At 36.0% G+C, this 21,433-nt stretch overlaps 1 protein-coding gene across 3 annotated transcripts in view; it reads left to right on the top strand.

The window, feature by feature from the left end:
* Positions 1-21,433, top strand: part of WWOX (WW domain containing oxidoreductase) — a 526,234-nt gene that overhangs the window by 262,406 nt on the left and 242,395 nt on the right. The window contains exon 9 of one of the 3 annotated variants that reach the window (XM_057401160.1): positions 2,812-3,138. The exons of the other annotated variants lie outside the window; for them this stretch is intronic. Within the exon in view, the coding sequence (XP_057257143.1) occupies positions 2,812-2,877 (66 nt within the window). The 3' untranslated portion in view covers positions 2,878-3,138. Of the gene's footprint in view, positions 1-2,811; positions 3,139-21,433 lie in introns of those variants that run through there. 3 annotated transcript variants of the gene reach the window in all.

The following is a 21,433-nucleotide window of genomic DNA, read 5'->3' as shown; positions in this document are numbered from 1 at the left end:
AGTTACTTTTGGAACATAAGTCTATGTTTGTCTCAGTGTGTTGTTATTAGGGGCACCAGATACTAAAAGTGTAATATCCTATAAAGTACACTTTTCCTTACCACCTAGCCCATCCAACTATCAATATCGTTATATTAATGAGATTTTGGTTAATTTTAATGATTTAGTTTGTCATAATGAATTATTAGTTAATATATTTCATGTATAATGTCAGACAATTCTCAAGCACAATGTATGATTCTGCAATTGGAAATCCTGATAATACTTCTTACCTCTTCAAAGATTTATCTACTGATGATCTGGGGCATTATCCCTGTAAAAGGCTGTCATACCTTTGATTTTTTTATTACTATTCAAAAGTATAAGAGAGTTTTACTTAATGTAATGTGCTTTTTTTGAAGTTATATGTGATTTTTCTTTTTTTTTTGTTTTTTCCTGTGATTGAATGGTAAATCTGACATAAATTCACTTGCTGACATTTGGATGTTTATAAGGATGATTTGGTTTAGTGGTTAGACCTATTGTATTTCACAGGGGTGTTGTCAGGCTTAATTAATTATGCTGCAGCAGAATGCAGTGCAGTTTTTTGTGCCAGTATCTTCACTGTGGTTCGCAGGGAACTTGCAGAACAGGATGGCTGCTGCCAGACTGCCTGATTTTGCCTCTGTCACACTGTACACATCTTTAATCTGACCTTCTCTGTTTGCAAGAGTATACATACCTTTTTTGTAGCTGAGAGGAAGGGGAACTACCCTATTGACTCAATTGCTGTAAAAAAAAAAAATCCTGCAGGAAAAATCCTATCTCAGTTTGCCTACCATCTCCTTCTCTTGCTTTTAAGGATGTTTCAGATGGAAAATAGGTGATGACTGGTCATATTTTCTATTCTTGTCATAGACATCATGGAGGGAAACTTCATACTAGAGCAGTTTGCCTAACCGCCCCTTGAGAGGTTAAGAAAACTTCCTAGAGTATATTGTTACATATCTTTTGTTTATTTGTTTCTGAAGAAGTTATAAATGGCTCATGCTCTGGGGCATTTACTACCACCAAAGGGAAACTATTCGAAAGTGTAAGAAACTTCAGTGCTTGAATTTTTTTCCAGATCTTCAGCCTGAGGCAGGATGTAAAATACAGGGAGAGAGTTGAACTCGAGACGAGTCCACGCTGGGATGTTTTTGTAGTATTGAACCATGAACTATAAATCATCTGTTTGTGCATGAGTTAAAGGTAGGGAAAGCACTGTATCAGGTATTCATAATTTGCAAAGAGTAAAGAAAGATGAAAACCATCAAAGTGCAAACTCTTAAAAATGTGTTTAAATCATCATCTTTAAAAATTGCTCTTATTTTTGTGAGACAGGAAAAGTACCTGGGTTTAGAAAGTATCACTAGATCATTTATTAAAAATTAGTTTGACAATCAGGTTGCTTTATAGGGGATGCCAATTTCTTCTCTAGCCACCGGGAAAGTTTCCAGAATCTTCTCAGGAACTTCTTCATGAATAACAGGAAAGTTTGGGATCAAGGGTACCAAATGAATCCAATGTCTTAAATGTTCTGGCCTTTGTAGTTTGGACCTTTTTGTTGCTTTTCAATGAGCTGTTATGTTGTGTCAAGAACTGTGCACTGAGGATAGATGGTGTCTTCATGCCAGCCATGTACTTTGCTGCCGCAGTTCCAGGCATGCAGCTTCACTGCAAAATGCAGGGCTCAGAGGAATGGGAGCCTAACCATTCCTGATAAAAGTGGAGTTTTATCTATGAAAATTCGGCACTGTAATTCTAATTTTTTGGTTGTTTTTAACCGAGTCTGGTTTACCCATCCCTCTGAATGACTTTGAGAAGAAAAACTGCTGTTAGCATTGAAGATCTAGTAACCAGAGTAAATTGCTTTGCTGCTGAGAGCTCTGTAGGGAAGGGTGTAGGAGGGAAGGAATTTTGGCTGCAAAAAAGTGGTATCGCTTGAGAAGCCCTTCCTATCCGACTGATGGTTTTTAAATGGTGTGTTTTGGTCAGGGTTCATGCAAAGATCCCTTTACATATTAGCTTTGGTGAGTTGTTACTCTGTGTTTAGATTACACATAGGACATATATTATGCCTGGTGGTATGATGAAGACAATGGCTAATTTTTTTCACATATCTTTGCTATATGATAATGCTTGAAACAGCTTGAAATGGTGTGTCAAGAGGATCAGGAAAACCCTGGAATTCTTCACCAAGAATAGTTTTCTTTTTTTTCTACCCAATGCACAATATTCTCGAACTAAAAATAAGCAAAAAAGCAGCCTCTAAATCTGCTCTCAAAACCTTTTGTTTGCCACCCGGGTGCAGGCAAGTAGGACTCTGGGTGCCCACACATAGCTTGTGCTAATCCATGTTGCTCTCTATGGACATGGATATTGTAGTGGGGTTTGGGTTTCTGAAATAGTGAACATGGACAGTAGGAGGCTGTGCGAGCAGGTATGCTTTTGCTGTTGGAACAATGAAACCTGATCTTGACTGATCTTTCAGAGTGCTAATTCAATAGAAAATAATACTGTCCCCACCACATGTAACAAACCCAAAATATTGTGAGAATGATCGGCTGCAGGTTTTCAATGAAGAAACATCAGTCTGATGCTGGTACATAAACTAGCACTCTAGAAATCACTAGAGGCCTCTAAATCTCTATAGTACCCTTATTAGAAGATGCCTGGGGATTTGTCATTATTTTAAGATTTTTCTATTTCAGGAGTATAATATAGGGCACAATTTAACTGAAGGTGAAAATAACTTAAATATATTCTGTTAATATCTACTTTGTTCTTCAGTTGCTTATACTGTGTGTAAGCAGATCTCTTTTCCAAAAGGGTATGTTTCACTTTGGCTTCTCTTGAAGAAGCACAACCACGTATTGATTCTATATGAGAAAAGAAAACTTGTGACTACCATAAGTTACTTGTAATGTAAGTGTGTATATCTTAATTTAACTTATGGTTCCCTGGTCGATACATCATTTAAACTGACTGGTTTTATTTTCCTTGTTGGCCTCCAATTTCTTGTTTAAATTCTTGAAGGCAGCAATTGAAATTTCTAACTGCAAAACATGGACAAGAAATGAGACTTCCATCGAAACGTAACCAAAACTAAGATTCTCATTTTTTTGCTTTTTTTTTTTTTGCTATATAAATTATTATAATTATTATCATGCAAAAGGTTTAAACAGAATCCCTCCTACTATAATTTTACTTAATGTATAGAGTCACAACATTTCTCTGGTAACTTGTACCAGAGAAACAGATACCTACCTAATGGGAAGTATCTGTTATGTTAGTTTCATCTTTGTTGTTTCTACATTTCATTAGGAACTTTCTATTTGACTTTTAGGATGTTGGATGATGGGAGAGAATCCAAAAAATACCTTCTGGATGGGTAACTGTTAGCTGTGGATCAAGCCTCCTGTTTTATGTTGTCTTTGTGGGTGAAAGAGGAAAGTGATTTAGAACTGTATGAGAGTACTATTTCTTGATTTATGATATGGTATGCTATATGACATGATAATCAAGTCTCTCTTCCTTGTATTTTATAAATAGAATTCTTAGATGTGAGCAGAATTTTTGCTAAAAAAAAAAAAGGCTGTAATAGAATCCCAAGTCAGCTATGGCTCAGAGCACTGGGGGGGAAGGGTAGAGGGAATATCCAACTGAACCGTTTAAAAACTGTGGTCTTGAAATATACAGGGATTTGTGTAAGTGAAGTCATACGCATTACAGAAATAAGGATCTATTTGATTTTACTGTAAAGCTTCCTATTGACTTCCTTCACTTGTTCACTCTTGTCTGTGTCATACCTCGAGGAAGACTCTCCTTTTGTTCTTTGTATTTGGGATTAAGTATCCTGAGTTTTATCAGATCTTCTCATGCCCTTCTCTCCTTAAAGCATACATTACAGATCTCTGACTGCTTGCAGATACAGTGTGCACTCATATTATCTTATTTAGGATATACACCTTTGAAGATACTGCTCTGATATTAAATTATCTGCATTTCATTCACCTAATTTGAGTGTGGGGAAAATATGGGGAAAATTAACCTAACAAAATTACTTGGACTTGGCTTTGTAATTTAGTGTAGCTTTGGTTTTGAAGTTGTGTATCTCTAAGTATTAGTAAAAACATGATGTAGTGGAAATAATAAAAATTAACATCTGGAACAAAGACACTTCAAATTCATGACAGCTTCTTGCTTGGAGTTGCTCTTCTGCCCTAAGAGCCACTATTCACCCACTAACAGTTTTTTGGTTGTTTCTTGGAGTAATACCAAAGTTCAACCAGATGGGCAAAAAGGCTCAGAGAAGACCCAGGTTAAGCACACTCAATCCCCTAGCATTGCCTGTTTATTTACAGGTTTTTAGCTTAATTGAAGATATACAAACCATTAAACCTTCTGGCTTCAATCCTTTCACTTAGCTCAAAAGACTTTAAGCAAACATGAAACTGAACCTATATAGGAGAATCTGTCTGTCTTCAAGGTATGTTTTGCCCTGTGCTTGATTACAGTAACACACTCCTCTTGATGCCAGAGTGTACTGCAGGCTGTTGGTGAGAGTCACAAAGAGGATTTGATGGAGCAGGGACTTGCTTCCAGTTCAGGTCGATTCTGCTGAAAAATTCTCACTGACATTCCTTTACCCAGAAGTTTCTGTGCATGTGCATGTGCGTGTGAACACGTGTGTGTGTACACTTCTGTATATATGTATCTACACACACACAGAATCAGCTTCATCCTTGGCAGTGTTCAAGGACCAGTTGGACAGAGCCTTGGGCAACGATCTAGTGTGAGGTGTCCCTGCCTGTGGCAAGAGGGTTGGAACTGAATGATCTTAAGGTCCTTTCCAACCCAAACCACTCTGTGATTCTATGTACATACGCATAAATTCTATACATCATATATATACATACATATATCCTCTGTATACATAGAAGTAGTGTATATAGCATGTATATATACACTTCTATATACTATATATGTTTTTCTCGCGTTGACAGTCATGGTCGGACACTTCCTGATTGCCTAAGCAGCCTTTTTTCCAATCAGTTTTGGATATCCCACTTGCCCTTGGTCATCGTGCTTGTAGTAAGTGCAGTTAAAGCCCTTCTCAAATCTTTGCTTGTGAAGCCAAGCTATCAATCAATCAATATGTTTTTCTATTCATTGTATATGTACACGTATATGTGCATGTATATGTGTGTGTATATAGTAAATATAAACACACACACTATTAGTAATGTGTTTGGTCCACATGGTGCAGGATGTGACTACGTGCTCATTTTGTCAAGTTGCTCAGACTCTGGAGTGTTGTGCTCAATACTCCTTAGGCCTAGGAAGATGAGGCAGTTAACTCTTACTGAGCAAACACATTTACTTTACCCATAGATAATAATCTACTCTACTAAGCGAGTTTTTATACCACAGTATTCTCATGTCTTATTCTTCTCTTATGCAATTTTGCTGTTATATAAGCTGTGCCTATTTGTGGGGTAATAATTACAGGATATGTTCCGTCATGGAATTATTAAGTAAGTACTGATAATGGAGTTGGCTTTTAGACTCTGGGTAGGCTCTTAGCTGCTCAGTAATTGTGTAGTTTCTGATCTCATGAGCAATATAATATGGTACAGAATGGTGTATACTTCAACAGGCAATATCTGATTTCAGGCCAAATATTAGTGTTGAAGTTTACAGTTGGTTCTTAGACTTGTCTGGCTACAAGTGCAGGACACAGAAACAAAGCCAATGAATGAGTCTCATGTTATAAAATATATTGATGTTAAAATATGTAAATGGTTTAGTCTTATTTTGGAAAACTCCTGTCCCTAATTTATTGCTCTGGAGCATCCTGAATGTGAACTCAGAGGAACAATTACTGCCTGGACCTTTCTCTTTAGAAAACAAAAAGAAATCTCCTAATCCTCCCTTTGTCTTGCTCTCCTTCAAGACCCCACCTCCCCCTCCAAGTCAGCAGTTAAAACACAAAGCTGATCAGTAAAACTTATTTTATTGTGCATTAGAAGGAGCAGAAGTTATTAGCCGATTATACCTATATCAGTTTTTATAAATATGGAAATGTAGATGGTGGTGTAACTACTGTATAGTTACTCTTTTATGAGACTGAATGGTATTTAAGCAGATCATTTTCTCACTAGACTCAGCTTTCTTTGAGTACCAGTTCATTCTTTCAGACATAAGAACTTCAAGAAACCATAAAATCTGTGTAAATTAATAAAACTGTGAACCTGATGCAAGTATATAACGCTTCTATAAAAGTTTTATAGTAAATTGGTTAGACTGTTATTGAATCCACTCAGCACAGATGCTGATGGAAGACTTCCTTTGGTTTCTAATGTATTTGACAGTCCAAAGTGTGTTTATGAGGAAAGAATTCAAGCAATATAACTCTCATATTCTGTTTTGGTGGTAAATGTCAATTGTAGTATATTAGCAAAAACACAGGACTTAAGCTTTTTTTTCTTTTCTCGCATAAATCACTAAGTCATCTTCCCTAAAATGGCATGCTCTTTGAAAAGCAAACACCAGGGTGACTGCCCTTTTTTTTTTTTTTTCCCTGTTACACTCACCTTTTCTTAAAAAATAAGAAGATAAAGGAAGTGTTTTTTTTACTCTAGCAGCTGAGGAGTCCATGGAGTTGTATGCCAAAAATAGTAATGGAAGTTGACTCAAAAAATGACAACCACTTAGGATGAATCTTAAATAAATAAAAGAAAGAGAAAAGTTTTAAAGCACTCTTGCATATATCAAACTATAACTCAACTGTGAATTGAAAAGGAGCTTCTCTTTGAACAATATATTCCATAAATGTTACTTTGATGTTCCTTTGATCACTGTCAAAATGTTGACCAAAGGTTTCTTCCACATGCTAAGTCTTGGACTTTCAGGCTGAGGATGGCTTTCTTTTTCACTCAAAGAAATTATTTCTTTGTGCATCACAGCTAACAAGGTATTTTTTTTTTATTATTATTTTTGGAGATGTGGTACCCTAATCACATGTCTCAGTATTTTTAATTTCCTTTTTTAGTAGAGTGGAAATAGAGTGCCTTAGTGACAAAGTACCTTTAATAACATTGTTCTCAGGTACCTCCCTTTACCTTTGTGTATCTTCTGTGTGATTTTCCTACAGCCATCTAATGCCCTGTCCTACACTTTTTATTGAGTAAAACAGTTTGCCTTGACTCCATGTTTAACTTTGTTTTTATATTACTCTTTCTCCATTCTGTCCTTCACCTTTCCACAGCTGTCTGCTTCAACGTTTTCCCAGCCTCTCACCTGTGAACAATGGTTTTGACCTAAATGCTTGTAGCAAGTACTTTCTTTACAGCAATATCTTACAGCTGAAGTACCTAAGAATTTTTGTGTAATCTTATTTAATGGCAAATTCAGTATTTGTTTTTCAGAGATACTGGTTTTCAAAGGCTGAAGTGTTAAGTTTTGACATAAAACTCAGGAAATGAAAATCCACATAACGACTTGAAATTAAGAATAGCTGAACAAAGCTGTATTTTTCATAAGAAGAACTGGTTTTAATAACTATTGTTTAAAAGTGTATCTCCAATTGCTTCTTGAAATAAGTTATCTCTCATTTCCTTTCTTACCTTTCCTGTGTCTTGTGCTTTGGAACAAAGCAAGGCATCACAGTCTGGTCTTGCTAGCCTAATATACCTTGTGCATGTGAGATAAGTCCATATGAAAGTTCAAAAAAAGATAGGAAAATTTTAATAAAAATAAATATCTACTTTCTAGGAGCATAATTGGCCCACATCATATTTGCCATGATAGCTTGCACTAAGAGAGTACTTTTAAAAAACATAAAATCCCTAACACTTTGTGTTGGGTATGCTTGAGGATAAATAGAGCTGTTGAAAAAGACACTTAGACACTTAGACATTTAAGTGCAAGAAGCCTCACTTGAGCTTTTAGCATACATGTATGTCTAAACTGTGAAAATGTGAAAGCAAAGGCTATGATTCATAGGGCAACAGTTTTTGGTTTTTTTTCCATACCAATTTTTTATTAGAATATGAAGTACAGAAGCTTACTCCAGGTATTTCCCTTGAACTTGATTTAAACCACTGGTAGCTCTCTAACACTAGGAGCGGTGGTATTTTGCCATGTATCATACCCCTCTACTTGTTATTCCTAAATTGCTTACTTATACCTTGTGATGGGTCCTTCAGTTTCTCATAAATTAATAAGGCATCTGTGAATATTTGCAAGCAGGTTTTAGAGCTCTGAATCTGTTCTAATACAGAGACTGTAAAAAAAAAAAATGAAAGTGGGAGAGCAGATAAAGCAAGATTTCTTTTCCTTAGAATGCTCTTCCAGTATGAAGCAAAATATTATTAATCTAGACTGCCTGCTACTTTCATTTACCATGTAGCTGCTCATGGGATTACAGGCACAAAGGTTTCATAAATTTCAAATGAAATATGAACATTTGTTGTCAAAATACTGTTAAGCTATAAAAGCTTTGCTAGTAGTCATCCTGCTCTTTTATTGTAACATTTATATCCATGGGCGTTAGTGTGTTCTTGGGTCTGAAGGGGAATTTTTTTTCCCCTCTTTATATTTTTTTTCACATGATTTTCATCCAGGTGACAGATAACAAGGCAGGGGATTGGAAAAGACATACTTCTCCTTATTTTTCAGACTATATCTGATCCTTTCTGTAATTATGCAGCATTACTTATCTAAGTAAGCATAGCACCTCAGATGCAATTTAGCATCTAGATGCTTGGAAAGGAAGTCATAACCTTTTTTTTTTTTTTTCCAAATAAAAGTGTAGCAATGTGGCTGCTCTGTCTGCTTCGTTTCTTTCATTTTGTAGTATTTGGCCTATTGGTGCTATTTGACATAGCACTTGTCATACAGGCATGGGAGAAATAAAAGATAGAAAGATAGGGGACAGTTGTATCTCTGCTGCTTAATGCATGGGTGTTTGGAGTCATGCAGCTGGGGCACTAAAGCTTTTACCTATGTGAGCAAACCCTGTCCAACTTAATAGTCACTAGGACTCTTTATGGGAATAATACTGTGCATAAATTGTGGTGTTCAAATCTACCTGAAATTACAGCAAGCTCTTTCAATGTAGATACTTACAGGAATGTTAAAATGAGTCTGTTCAGAAGTTCATGTACAGAAGTCTGTGCTTTTAGATATCCAAATTAGATATTTTTTTCATAATGTAGCTTTTAAAAATAGGCTAAAGGATGCGGATTCTACTTGAATAACACCACTTACAATAATATAATCAATACAGTTTGCATGGAGTTTCTATTAGGAGATATGTATAGGGTGCTAAAATAGTCATTCATTCTTTGTCCCAGGCATAAGAAGGGTTTCTATACTGTGAAAAACGATTATGACATGTTAAAACTGTGTAATAGTAAGCAGACACTTCTCAGTGCTGCTGGGTGAATTCTGGAAATGCTCTATTTATTTTCCCTCTATTGACTAGTTGCATTCAGGCAAGACTGCCAGTGCATTGACTTGGAAAACAACTGAGACTGAACAATTTCAAACCATTGACATTATACTGCTTCATTTGTGAACTGCATTGCTTCTGCATGCACCAGTTACTTTTTTATGGAGTGCTTGCATGTTTAGGAAGCTTTCAAAAAAGGAGAGATGTAGCTTAGCTTAGCTTAGAAAGAAAGCTGTCCATTTAATCAATTTTATGTTTATAAGACCACTGAATAAAAAGATGGGCAATTTAAAAAAATAAAGCCATGTAGCAATTCCTAGATCTGCTTTGCATGCATCTTGATGAACTATTAAAAAAAAAAATTAAAAAAAGAAAAAGGAAAAGTTTATGGGCTTAAAATTTCTCTACAGAGAATATTTGCAGCTCTTGAAACAATATAATTTCCAGCTGCTACCTTCGATGCAACTTTTACAAAGTGTGTTGTAGCACCGGTGTTCAGAAGAATGAATGAGGAATTAATTTGTGTCTGAGATTTAATTTGTGCCTGTGACTGTCTGTCTCCATCACGCTGATCAAGCTTCTTTGTTACCAATTCACATCACTTCTTACTAGCATCATTTGTGCTATACCAGTGTTGGCTTTGTCTGGGAAAAGACTGTTATTGTGAGAAGCACCAGTATTCTCTTTCATTGAGAACTGAAATAGGACTATTCACTGTTAACTCTGAATTCCTGTATAACAAGCAGAATGTCAGGGATGTGTCCTGCACAAAAAATGGAGCCGGGATCTGAGCAGTCCTGGTTACAGCTGTGCTGGGAGCTTAATCCATTGTGTGGATGTGTATAGACTCATCACGGGTTAGTCTAAGTGACCAGTCTCTAAATGACACTGCCTGATGTTTATTCATAATTATTCCCACATCTGATCTGTTAATTAGGCAAGAAAAAGGGGGAAAAAAAATCCTCCTACTGAGGATATACCTCAGGGAGCCTATGGCCACTGAGATCTCTACTGAGGCCTACCCTTTCCTAGACTAAGTCAAGAGAAGCAATGCAATCAAAACACTTATAAAAAAGGGCAGAAAAATACTGTTCCTGCTTTCTTCAGACAAAGACAAGGCAAAGTCACGCCAGCTTCCTGCGCCGACAGCAGCAGCAGCATTGATAAGAGCTGCTAAGAGCACACGGCTTTGTGCCCATACTGTATTCAGTGTCCCCTGCTCCTCTCAGTGATTTGTTGTAGGTGTAGATGTTTGTAATTTAGGAAATAATTCTGCTTATCTTATTCATGATGATGCATAGGAACACTTCACACTCTCATAGCTGCATCACTTGTCTTTTGCTAAGCAGAATAAAATGCAATGCTACATGGAGAAGAAGACTGGAATAGGTCTTTTTGTAGCCCAGCAAACAGTGCAATTCTTTATACACCTGAGGGAGACTCCTGCTGTGTAAAACTCATTTTTTCACCTTTTTGAAAAGAGGCATGTTTTTACTATAACATCAGTTTTACACCTTAAGTACATGATTGACTGTTTGCTTATGCTATATAGACATTTTGCATTCTGTTGTATGTAATGCATAATCCTAAAGCTTGTTTTTCATGAGAGAATGTGGACCATTAGGTTATTATCTGCCCATTTTGAAAAATACCAGGGATCTTTAAATGACAGATGATGAACTTAGTTCCCAGTAGACAGGCTGAGTTTACTGCCTTTGGCCGGAAGTGAGAACACTGCCAACTTGATCAAAATGGAAGTTAGTGATACGATTACTGTAGTTCCAGCTGCATAGAGGTTTCAGTTCAGTATAATCTACAAAAATGTTTAAACTCTGTAATACAAAAATTCAAAAATGTGTTATCTTTTCATTAATTTGCCTCTGAGTGATTTTCCTGTCTGCTGATATCAGTTATTCTTTGCATAAGAAAGATGGAGCCCAAGTATTTGTGTAGAGACTGATACACCTCAGATTTGCTTTTCACTCAGACCCTCCTTTGCTGCAGAAGGAAATGTGGGCATGGAAGCATAAAGGAAGCTGTGATATGCTTCAGTAGGTCCACAGCTCTGCAAAACTGGGGACCCAGGACTTGCAGTATCTGCTCTGACATAGACCTGTGTATACACAGACACCATGTGCTTCAAATGCACATCATGCACCAGTATGCATTCAGATTTTGTTGAAGCCATTGGCTTTTTGCAGTTGAGAGTCACAGCTTTCTCTTCAAGAAGCTTTCATAGCTTATCAACTGCATTTCATGGGCAGTGTTTGATACATTGCCAATGATTGAATGTTGCATCTTGTTTCCAAGTTGACATAACCCACCTCAAGAGTAACCTGGATCTACATAGTGGGATAGTCACTGGAGAAATCCATTACATTTGGAGATCAAATTTGATTTACCTTTTGGCAGTAGATACTAAAATGACATAAAAATTTAATGGTTTGGATTTTTTTTCTATAGGGATGAAAATGCATGAAATGCAGACCTAACAAAAGCCGGTGCAGTTCTGCTGCTATTCATGGGTATGAGTTTGCCTAGATGGGGTCTAGATGAGCCATTCTTGATCCAGAAGGGTTCCTGCTGGCCAAGGCACAACTGGCTATTCATGTCTGTGTATCTCCAATGTAAACCCCACCAAAGATGTAGTTTTTAAGATTTAACATCATAGTGGGGCTTTTCAGCAGTTTATGGAGAAGAGAAAATGAAGACTCTCATTGCCATCATTGACAAAATACATTATCTCAGAAAAATGTGCTGTAGACTATAACTGTCACCATATGGCTCTTGCTTCATCAGTTTAATAGAACTATAGAACTGTTTGTGAAATCATGGGCTTGTTTTCTTCTTCCTGTTTTCTGATACTGCCCAGATATATTTCAGTGGTTCCAAATATTTCTATTCTGATAGCCTCCCTTGTGAACTTCTCAAACGCATTATAATGGCTTAAGAAACAAAGGCCATTAGGGAAAGAAAGGGCAGGCATGAACTGAAAGGCAAATAACATCTTAAAATATGTAGAGGTAGGCTGTACATGTGATTGGTCTACCAGGATGCTCTTTTGAAATATGAAGATAAACTGTCCCTTTGACCTCTTACAAACTTACGTAATTATTTGGGAAGGTTCATCTCTGTGTCATTTCACAGTTTTCTTCTGTTAGTGCCACTCTCTTACTTCACATTAGGAAAAGAGAGAAAAGAAAACAAGCAAGCAAGCAAGCAAAAGCCCTCTCTGGCTGGGTATCTGAATGTGGAATCCGCTGCTGAAAAGACCCTGGCCCTCCTGTTAACACAATACTTTTATCCAGTAATCACAGCCTGCGGGAGACAAAATAACAATTCATCTGGAAAACGAGATTAACTCATTTAAGTTAGGCAGTGATCACAGAGAGAAACACGTTGGTGTTATCTGTCTGAACGAAAGCATACAGATTGGAGGGCCATTCCGGTTCAGAGGGTCCATGTAGCAGGCCCAGCTTGTTGAAAGTAATTGGACCCTGTCAGAGTATGCCTTTGTGAGATATGGATATTACAATGGAATTCTATTAATCTCTGACAAATCCCCTCTCATCTGATAAAGGCTGTATACCTCTGCTCTTCATTACAACAACTCTCTCGTCACTTTTATGTGCGTACTGGTGGGCGCTGAGCTTCTGTGGCTGTGTCACAGGTGAAAAGCAGTGTTGCCCCTTTTTGGGGTCCTTTAATCTGTGTAGTGAAATGGCTGCAGTGATGCTGCTTATTGGTTTGGTCACATTGTCATGATGTTTTTATTTAGGTTATTTTCTGGGAAAAAAACTTTTTTTTTTTCTGCTTACATATCCTAAATACACTTGTTTTCTTGTGTTATCAGAGGTATAATTTATAAAGACAGACTGAATTAACATATTTTTTACAGTGTCTGTATTTGTTATCTAATCTTTTGCTTTTTGATGCAGAAAGTTATGGACCTAAATGACTCTTATAAATACATTTGTGGTTTAAATCTGTGTACATTCAAATCATAGGAACAACATAAAATATCCCCTTTAATGACTGCATTTGGGGATGTTCTGGAGCACTTGCCATTTTCTGTCAGTGTTTATCAAGCCATTAGCACACTGGGGCCCTGTTTCATGATTTAACCTCCTAAATTTTTCAGCAGTAGCAGTAACTATAATGACTCCTGGAGCAAAAACGATAGGTAAGGTGTGAAAATGAAAGGAGAGTCACATTAGTCAGTGTTACTTTGTGTTGCTTTGTTCCTAAATCCAATTCTTACACATTTTAGAACATTTTAGTTGTAGCTGTTTCTGCTTCCTAATTTTTTCATTAGCATTCTAGCTTAATTTTGCCTTGTTTCTCCTGCAAATCACCACAGATTAGATGGAATATCTGTCTGCTGATCATCTATCCAATTCTAAAAGGCTTTCACAGAGCAAGCCTGGGAAAGCTATGTATAGTGGAGGTAAAACAGAATTCTTTTCAAATGCAGTATTTGGTGAAGAGGAACTGAGGAATCCAGGTATGTTTCTGCCTCCATAATGCAAACCATCTCTAAAGAGAAAAGCAGCTCATGGGTGGAGGTGCTTTAAGGGAACTGGGAACCTATGAATTGCAAGGGTTTTCCTCTGTCAGATATACTTTTGTCTAAAAGGTTTTTGCCTTTGTAGGAGGAAAAGTTTGATTGTAAGGGCTCATGACCGTTTGTACATGCCCATGTCTATGTGGAACTTCATAGAAATTGAGTCCTTTCCTTTCTTGTTCTGCCCTAAGAATAGCCATGCAGCCACAGTCCAGCTGTACATGCTTTGGGAAGAGTCATTCATGGTAACTTTGGTAAAAAATATTAACAATGTTATCTTAAGAAATCAAGCAAAGTGTTAACTCAGAGTTGTTTACTAGTTAGTTGTACTGCATGTTTGTCACAAATACAAGTGAAATCCGCACAAGTGTGTACAAGAATGATTGAAAGTGCTTTTTAGCATTTCAATCTCCTGTCATTAGAGGCATCATTTTCTTTTGGGGGTGGTGTGGGAAAATACCAATATTTTTAGACATAAACACAAAAAAGATTTCTGGTGGGTTATATTTCCTGAAATGTTATGCAGTATTGCTTTTAATAAATGATCAAAAATTGTAAGTTTTTTTTCATGCTAAGAATATCCATCTGCTTTCACCAAAAGATACAGGGCAGCAAAACCACACAGATTTCTGATTCCTTTTCTAGAGTGAGAAAGATTTAAAAAGTTAAATACATCCATCCCAGGTCATCTTAAAATATAATTTTCAATATACCTAAGTCTCCTTCATGGTATTGTACGCACATCTAGCAATAGAGAGCAAGAGAGAGTGCAAAAGTGTTCAGATAAGTTAGATGGAGTTCAGTATTAATAGTTGAAATATCAGTTAGCAAGTGGTATAATAACATTTTAGTTTCTGGTTTATAATTATAATAATACCATTTTTCAAATTCTACTCATTCACCCACCTCAGATGGGTAATTTTCTTAGATAACTGAGGAAATATCACCAAGATTTGTTTTTTGTTTGGGCTTTTCCTTATTATCAATCTTTGTGGCAAATGCAGGTGAGTATATCTTCCACCTAGGCTGCTAAATTTTCCTGATGATTTGAGGTTATGCTGAATCTGAAAGACTTTGAGTGACAGGAACTCTGAATTGAGAACTGAAGGCCTTAAAGATTTAGCCTTTAATAAAAGTGTTGGGCAACATTCAGTAATTCTTTTTAAAGTTAAAAAGAACTTTATGAACTGTAAGCTGTCAGCTTTTCACACGTCAGTGCTTACAGAAACCTTGCACGGGTGGAACCAGATTCTCAGTTAACAGGATTATTTAAAAAAAAAACCAAAACTCAAATGTAAACCATTTTCAACATTTGTTTAGTATTTCATTGCTTAAATCTTTTGGGTACAATATCTCATCTTGGAAATTTAATCTCTGGCTATCTTCCATATTATATCCTCAGCTAAGGTCCAATAAGATAGTCATATAAGGCATTTTAGTGTGCATGCTTCATAACTTGAAAGAATGAACTACAGTCATTATTTTTCAGTCAAATTAAGTTGCCTTATCTCTAATATAAAAATACTACATGTTTTAGCTACACATACACTGCAAGTGCTTTAATGGCTAGGAGATTATAAATTAATAAATTAATATAACACACAATTATATCAAACTGCCAGATTGCAAACATTTTTTACTTTACAGAGTGTGATTTGAAATGCAGGTTTTATTTTGTCTCCACATATATTTATAGTGAAAATATAAACTATTCAATTTAGTTTGTCTTTTCTATGAATACCCTGGATATTATTTGGATTGGTACTTGCATTTCCAATTTGTAAACAATTATGTCATTATGCAGATGTTGTTCAGTATGCCATGTTCATTTATGTGTTATAAGTACACTTTGAGAGAGATAAATGTGGACTATTATTGGTATTCTTCTTTATGTTCTCACATACATGGATTTACATGTGCAGACTGTGCAGCTCAAAGCTCCCTGCTGTCCTTACAAACTAGTAAATTAAAGTTCTTTAATAGAAGGACAAACACCTCCCTGCCTGCTACTCAAGTATCTGGTAGCCATGTACAAATCCAAAGTGAGATGTAACCTACAAGCATTGAATAAAATCAGATTTCTATATTCAGCCAGGAGGAAGTAGGCAATGAATAAGCAAATTCAGAACAATTTTACTAAGAGCTCAGCTTACAGAGATTATTCCTTCATTGCTATGGGATGATAGTTTTAACAAACTGTGAATCTCCATATAGGTTACTCTCTGATAAGAACTGTATCCTCTTTCTGTATGTCTTTCTTTTACTTCTCATTTACCTGTTATTAGCTGTTATTTTATTTACATGCAGATTTATCCCCAGTCAGGTACCTCAATATGCCACCTCATCCCCTTTATCAGCATAGTCAGTGAAGGTACGACAAGGTAGTTTTATTTGTGCAAAACCATGGTACAGCAGCTGAATCAAACATAGTCACAGAGAATCAAATAGAAACATATGGATTCCAGTTAGATTTGACAAAATTTTTCAATTACCAGGAATTTATGCCAGAAATAAAAATAAGGAGCTGGCATTCCCATAACGTGGTCTGTGTCAATTGTCATTTTTAGCCAGTACGTCATGAGAGGTGCAAGGCTTGCTAGAAAATCTTGTATCTAGAAAATACAGAAATAATATATAGAAAATACATTTGTAAGACTGATGAAAACAGCAGAGACTGCAATTTTTTAATATATAGCTTCTTTTAAAATTCATATGAACTTTGTAAGCACATGGAGTATCTAGCATGATGGTTTGGTACAGAACACATGTTCAAATTTGGCCATCATACATGATTGGATTATTTTAAGGGATGGTGCAAGTTAAAAAATATGGTGATGGTATCATATGATATCACTCAGTTCGAAAGCTGAGGGAAAACTGCATTAATGTAGTATGTTAGCAAAAGGAGTTTTTAAATGTAATAATTTGGTTGATTGTATAATGTAGTTCCATTGCAGTAGTTTTAATCTTACATGTAACATAGTTTTGTATTTGGTGGCAATACACATAGTTTAACAATAAAATCAGTATTTATTAATGAAATGCACATATTAAGAGGCTATCCAAATATATTTGCAGCCAATTTTTTATCTTTTTTCTGTTAGCAGTACATCAATCAGACTTTTATTTGCATGGATTTTTTTTTTCCAGTGAAACTGTGTGTGCACCTTAGTCATTCTTGATTTTGTTCATTTTAGGCACGTTTTCTAAGTGTTATTCTTCAAGCTCTTCTCAATTCAATTTGAAGTGAAAGGTTTCTGAATTTGGGTAATTTACATATAAAAGCTTTACTGTACATTTTATAAAATGACTGTGTTCATAAAACAGCCATTTCTATTTAACAATATTGTTATTCCACAAGCTGAGTTGCTTTCCTCACTGTCTGTCACTTTTACTAACAATATTTGTTCTTGTCTTAATTTTAAATTGTTAGTGCCTGGAAATGTGTAACTTCCCCCTTTTCTCTCCTTCTATACTGAAGTGACTGGAGACCTCCTGTGATATGTGATGTAGGAAGATTAAAAATGTTTCTTTTGTCAAGGTAGAAGTGACATGCACACAATTCTTTTGAGACTCTCTTTTGTTTTATTTAAATAAGTGATAATTGTTGAAGGCAATTTTGAACTAAAAAATCACTGCACTCTGTTCTGAATTTTAAAATGAGTTTTTGCATTTCATTGTTATCTGTAAATCCCTAGAAACTCATTCCTGAACCCCTGAATAATCTGTCATGTCTTGTTTTAGTGGAATATAGGAACATATGCAATATTTACAAATAGCATGCTTGTAAAGAGAGTCAGCTGAGGCTAGTTCAGATTAGGCCTTGAATCAAAATGAGATCTGACCATATGAAGGTACACAGAGAAGTTTAATGTTATTAAAAGGTGATGCTCTACTAGAAATCCAGGCATTTTGATTGTTCAGAAATTAGAGTACAAAGTTTCTCCAGTTGCATTACCAACCAGTTTGTAATGGTTTCCTCTTCCATAGAGTAATTAATCCTTTTGAGGACAAAACCCATCTATTTTAAAGCAGATCCACTGAGTGACTTTAGATTTAATATTCTGTTCTCAAGAAATATTGAGTGTAAAGCTTTATTTCTTACATTAAGACTACTCATTGCTGAATCTTTTTCCTAGAGCAATAAGCAAATGCCAAATAATGTTTGCTGACAAATGAAAGATTTTCTGCTTTGCAGAGTTGTGCTTATCACCACTGCATTTATGCATAAACATGACAAATTTGAGCTGAAGGTTACTAGTGCTCAGGTAGTATTCAGCATGTTCAAATGCCATTTAGAGTAGGATAATCAGAAACACCACTTTATAACTGTGTACCAGTTGCTGTAAATGCTTTGTGGATCACACACAGCTGCCAAAAGACTATTAAATATGAAGATTTTTGAGTCTAAAAGGACTTTAATAGGATTTGGACATATTCAGAGTCTTCAGAGTGATTATTTATTTGTTTTGGTTTTTGGAATTAAAAGTGTATGAAATCAATTTTCCACTTTTTTATCAGATTTCTTTTCTAAATGAAACGTCACCACTATTCTGCATTTACACACTTGAAGAAGAGCTAAGTGCAATTATCAGATGGAGTGATGAAGTTTCCCTTAAACAAGGAACTTGTCTTTGCATGTTTTTAATCTATTCAGCTACAGAGTCATTTATTTATTTGCTTCCACTTTTAAGGAGGGGATTGGGGTTTGGTATCGAGAGAAGTATGCTGAGAAGTGGAGACAGATCATATCAGTATTCTGCAACTTGTATCATTGCCTCTGAGCACACCAACTATTCCTTCCTGTCTGATGATAACCCTCTGCCCCAAAGAATCACAAACTTTCTGCTGTCTGTAATTCTATTGTCTTAGTTGCTGAAACAGCATCTATATATTTTATTTTTTCAGAGATACTGTAGTAGAGTAACAGAGGGCCTCATTAAGGGCATCTGTTATCTTAGTTCATATTTTATTCTGATTTTTAAGAGTGCTTCAACAGAAGGGATTAAGTGGGAAAAGAACAGACCATCTTTTTTTTACTGCTTTTCTGTATCAATTGCTCCCAGTGTCAGAAATACCCCATGATTACTGCTGTGCAAAGCTTTGCAATATGGTTGGTGCAACCACATTTGGCAGTGATTCACAAGTCATTCCAAATACCATTTCACAGCAAATCTTAATGTAGCCTGAAGATAAAAAACACTGTAAACATTATACAGGGTGAGACTGCCTTTGTGCTGATAAATATTTCCTTAACATTTAGATAAAGATGCTGTGCTTGCTTTATTTAAATACAATTGTATTTAATTGTATTCTGTAAAAAGGACATATTGAGGGTAAGGATACTGGCAAGTTATGGAGGATGGAGCAAAAAATTGTAAGTTTTGGTAGGGATAGAGTATCCCATGAGACATTTTGCTTCTCTGAGCCTACCTGAAGTTTGCTATGATGACATGTGACTGGTACTTGAGTTACTCTGGACTTGGGAGTCTGTGGAAGATGTTTATGTTATTTTTATTGTGATGCACATGTCCTACCAGGATATTGCGAGCTAAAACCATGGAGTTTATTGCAAAGACATTCTTGGAGCAAGAAACACTTTTTTTTTTTTTTTTTTAATATTGCATTGCTGCTAAACAGTGTTCTCCCTTATTATCCCTGAAATGATTCTGCTATATCTGCAGGGTGATTGCTGGATCAGGTATTCATGTAAATAGTACTGGCACTGTGCACTGCAATGCAGGGAGCTGAAATAGAACCAAATGTTTGGAAGCTATAGGAAGAACCAAGCGTTAACTGCATTTTTGGCCACAGGGTTTCTCTCACAAGTACAACTTTTGGTGTGCCTCTGGGGCTGAAGAAAGTGTAGACCATGATTCTGCTTGGAGGAGCTGATGGGTACATCTATATTTGGAACTCATAAGCTGTGATGTTGCAGCCTAAATACAGAATTGTTGAGCTTTTTGGTGTGTTTTTTTTTTTTTCTGTTCCCTCCTCCCATAGCAGAAAAAGAAAGTTTTACATCTGATTGAAGGATGGTGGGAGGGAATGAAATGGAGAGTAGAGAGGCAATTCCCTATTTATAGCAGTACAAAGATAAATGAGTCATCTTTATTTTAGTGCTAGTTTAAGAAAATGTTGCAGTTGTCTGGTATTATTGGTAACAAGTCTCTTTTTAGTGAAACCCACTTGATTCAGATGTGCAAGCCTCAGGACTACTCTTTCTTATCTGGCAGTTAATGCTGTGGCTAATATTTTACTGTCAACATTAATTAGATATTTGGGAGGATGACTGGCACAGGGATCTGGTGCCCTCCTTTTCTCAAGGATAACAGATTAAAGCAGTGAATAACATAAGGGCAAAATGTCCCTCTTGTAGGGCCAACTCAAATACCTTATATAGAAAGACAGAAAGAAAGGGACTCCAGCAAATCTTTTGTATATTGACAGTAGCATAGTGTAAGCTTTCTCCAGTGATGGGGTCTGGATTGTATCTAGTTGGCTTCTGTAAAACTGATAATTTAAAACGTGCCTGTAGAAAGAAAACTAAACTGATTCTACAGAATTTCCTTTCACAGTCAGTTTATCCCCACATCTATCTTTTTCCTTGGTTTTAGTGGGAACTAGCAATACTAAAATCTTTTTCTAAAGCACTGCAAGTTAAAAACTCCATCTATAATTAAGCTTATGTTGTTAATGATAATTTTAAGTATAGAAGATTTAAAAAAATATAGCTGTTTTCAGCCTTTTCAAATTGAATGCTTGTCAAATTTCTTGTTTAGTGAGCAGAAATATCCCTTTTGTGCTCTAGAATCATTGCTATAGGGAGGTTTCAGAAAGTGCTGGCTGTCTTATTCCTGTCCCTGGGATTTAATTGTGCCTATTTAGTTGTAATACCTACAGATAAATAATAGTTAAGAATTACTCTATTCAAATTTGTTTCACTTACCCGTTATATTACAGTGATGCTGTCACTGCTCTTGATGTTCCCTTCCACTGTCCAAACCTAATTTTGTAAATTTTAACTAAAATGATGAGGTAATAAATCTCAGCTACCAGACACCTGAGCAGGTTAAATTACCCAATGGAGAAGTTGCTTATTTGAATCATGTCCAGGACATGAGGAGCCTGATCTGCAACTATCCAAGGCCAAGAAATACTAATTTTAATATATAGCATGATATCTATGCCTTTGTAGTCCTAGAGGGCATGTTAGAAAAGAAGTTCTTTTCTAGAGTTATGGGTATAGGCAAGACCATACAGGGATAGTTTCTGTTAAAATGTCATTCCTTATATTTTTATACTACCCCCAGTTTTGTATCCTCATTCACTGGATCTACAGGGCTGATGATCCTTTATCACCAATAATAGGGCTGGTTTGAGAATGCCCA

This window comes from Pezoporus wallicus, unplaced genomic scaffold, assembly GCF_028554395.1.
Source record: "Pezoporus wallicus isolate ANWC-B61680 ecotype Strahan unplaced genomic scaffold, APGP_CSIRO_Pwel_v1 contig_420, whole genome shotgun sequence".
Classification (NCBI taxonomy): Eukaryota; Metazoa; Chordata; class Aves; order Psittaciformes; family Psittacidae; genus Pezoporus; species Pezoporus wallicus.
The sequence above is the reverse complement of the archived record's forward strand: the minus strand, read 5'-3'. Positions and strand labels throughout refer to the sequence as shown.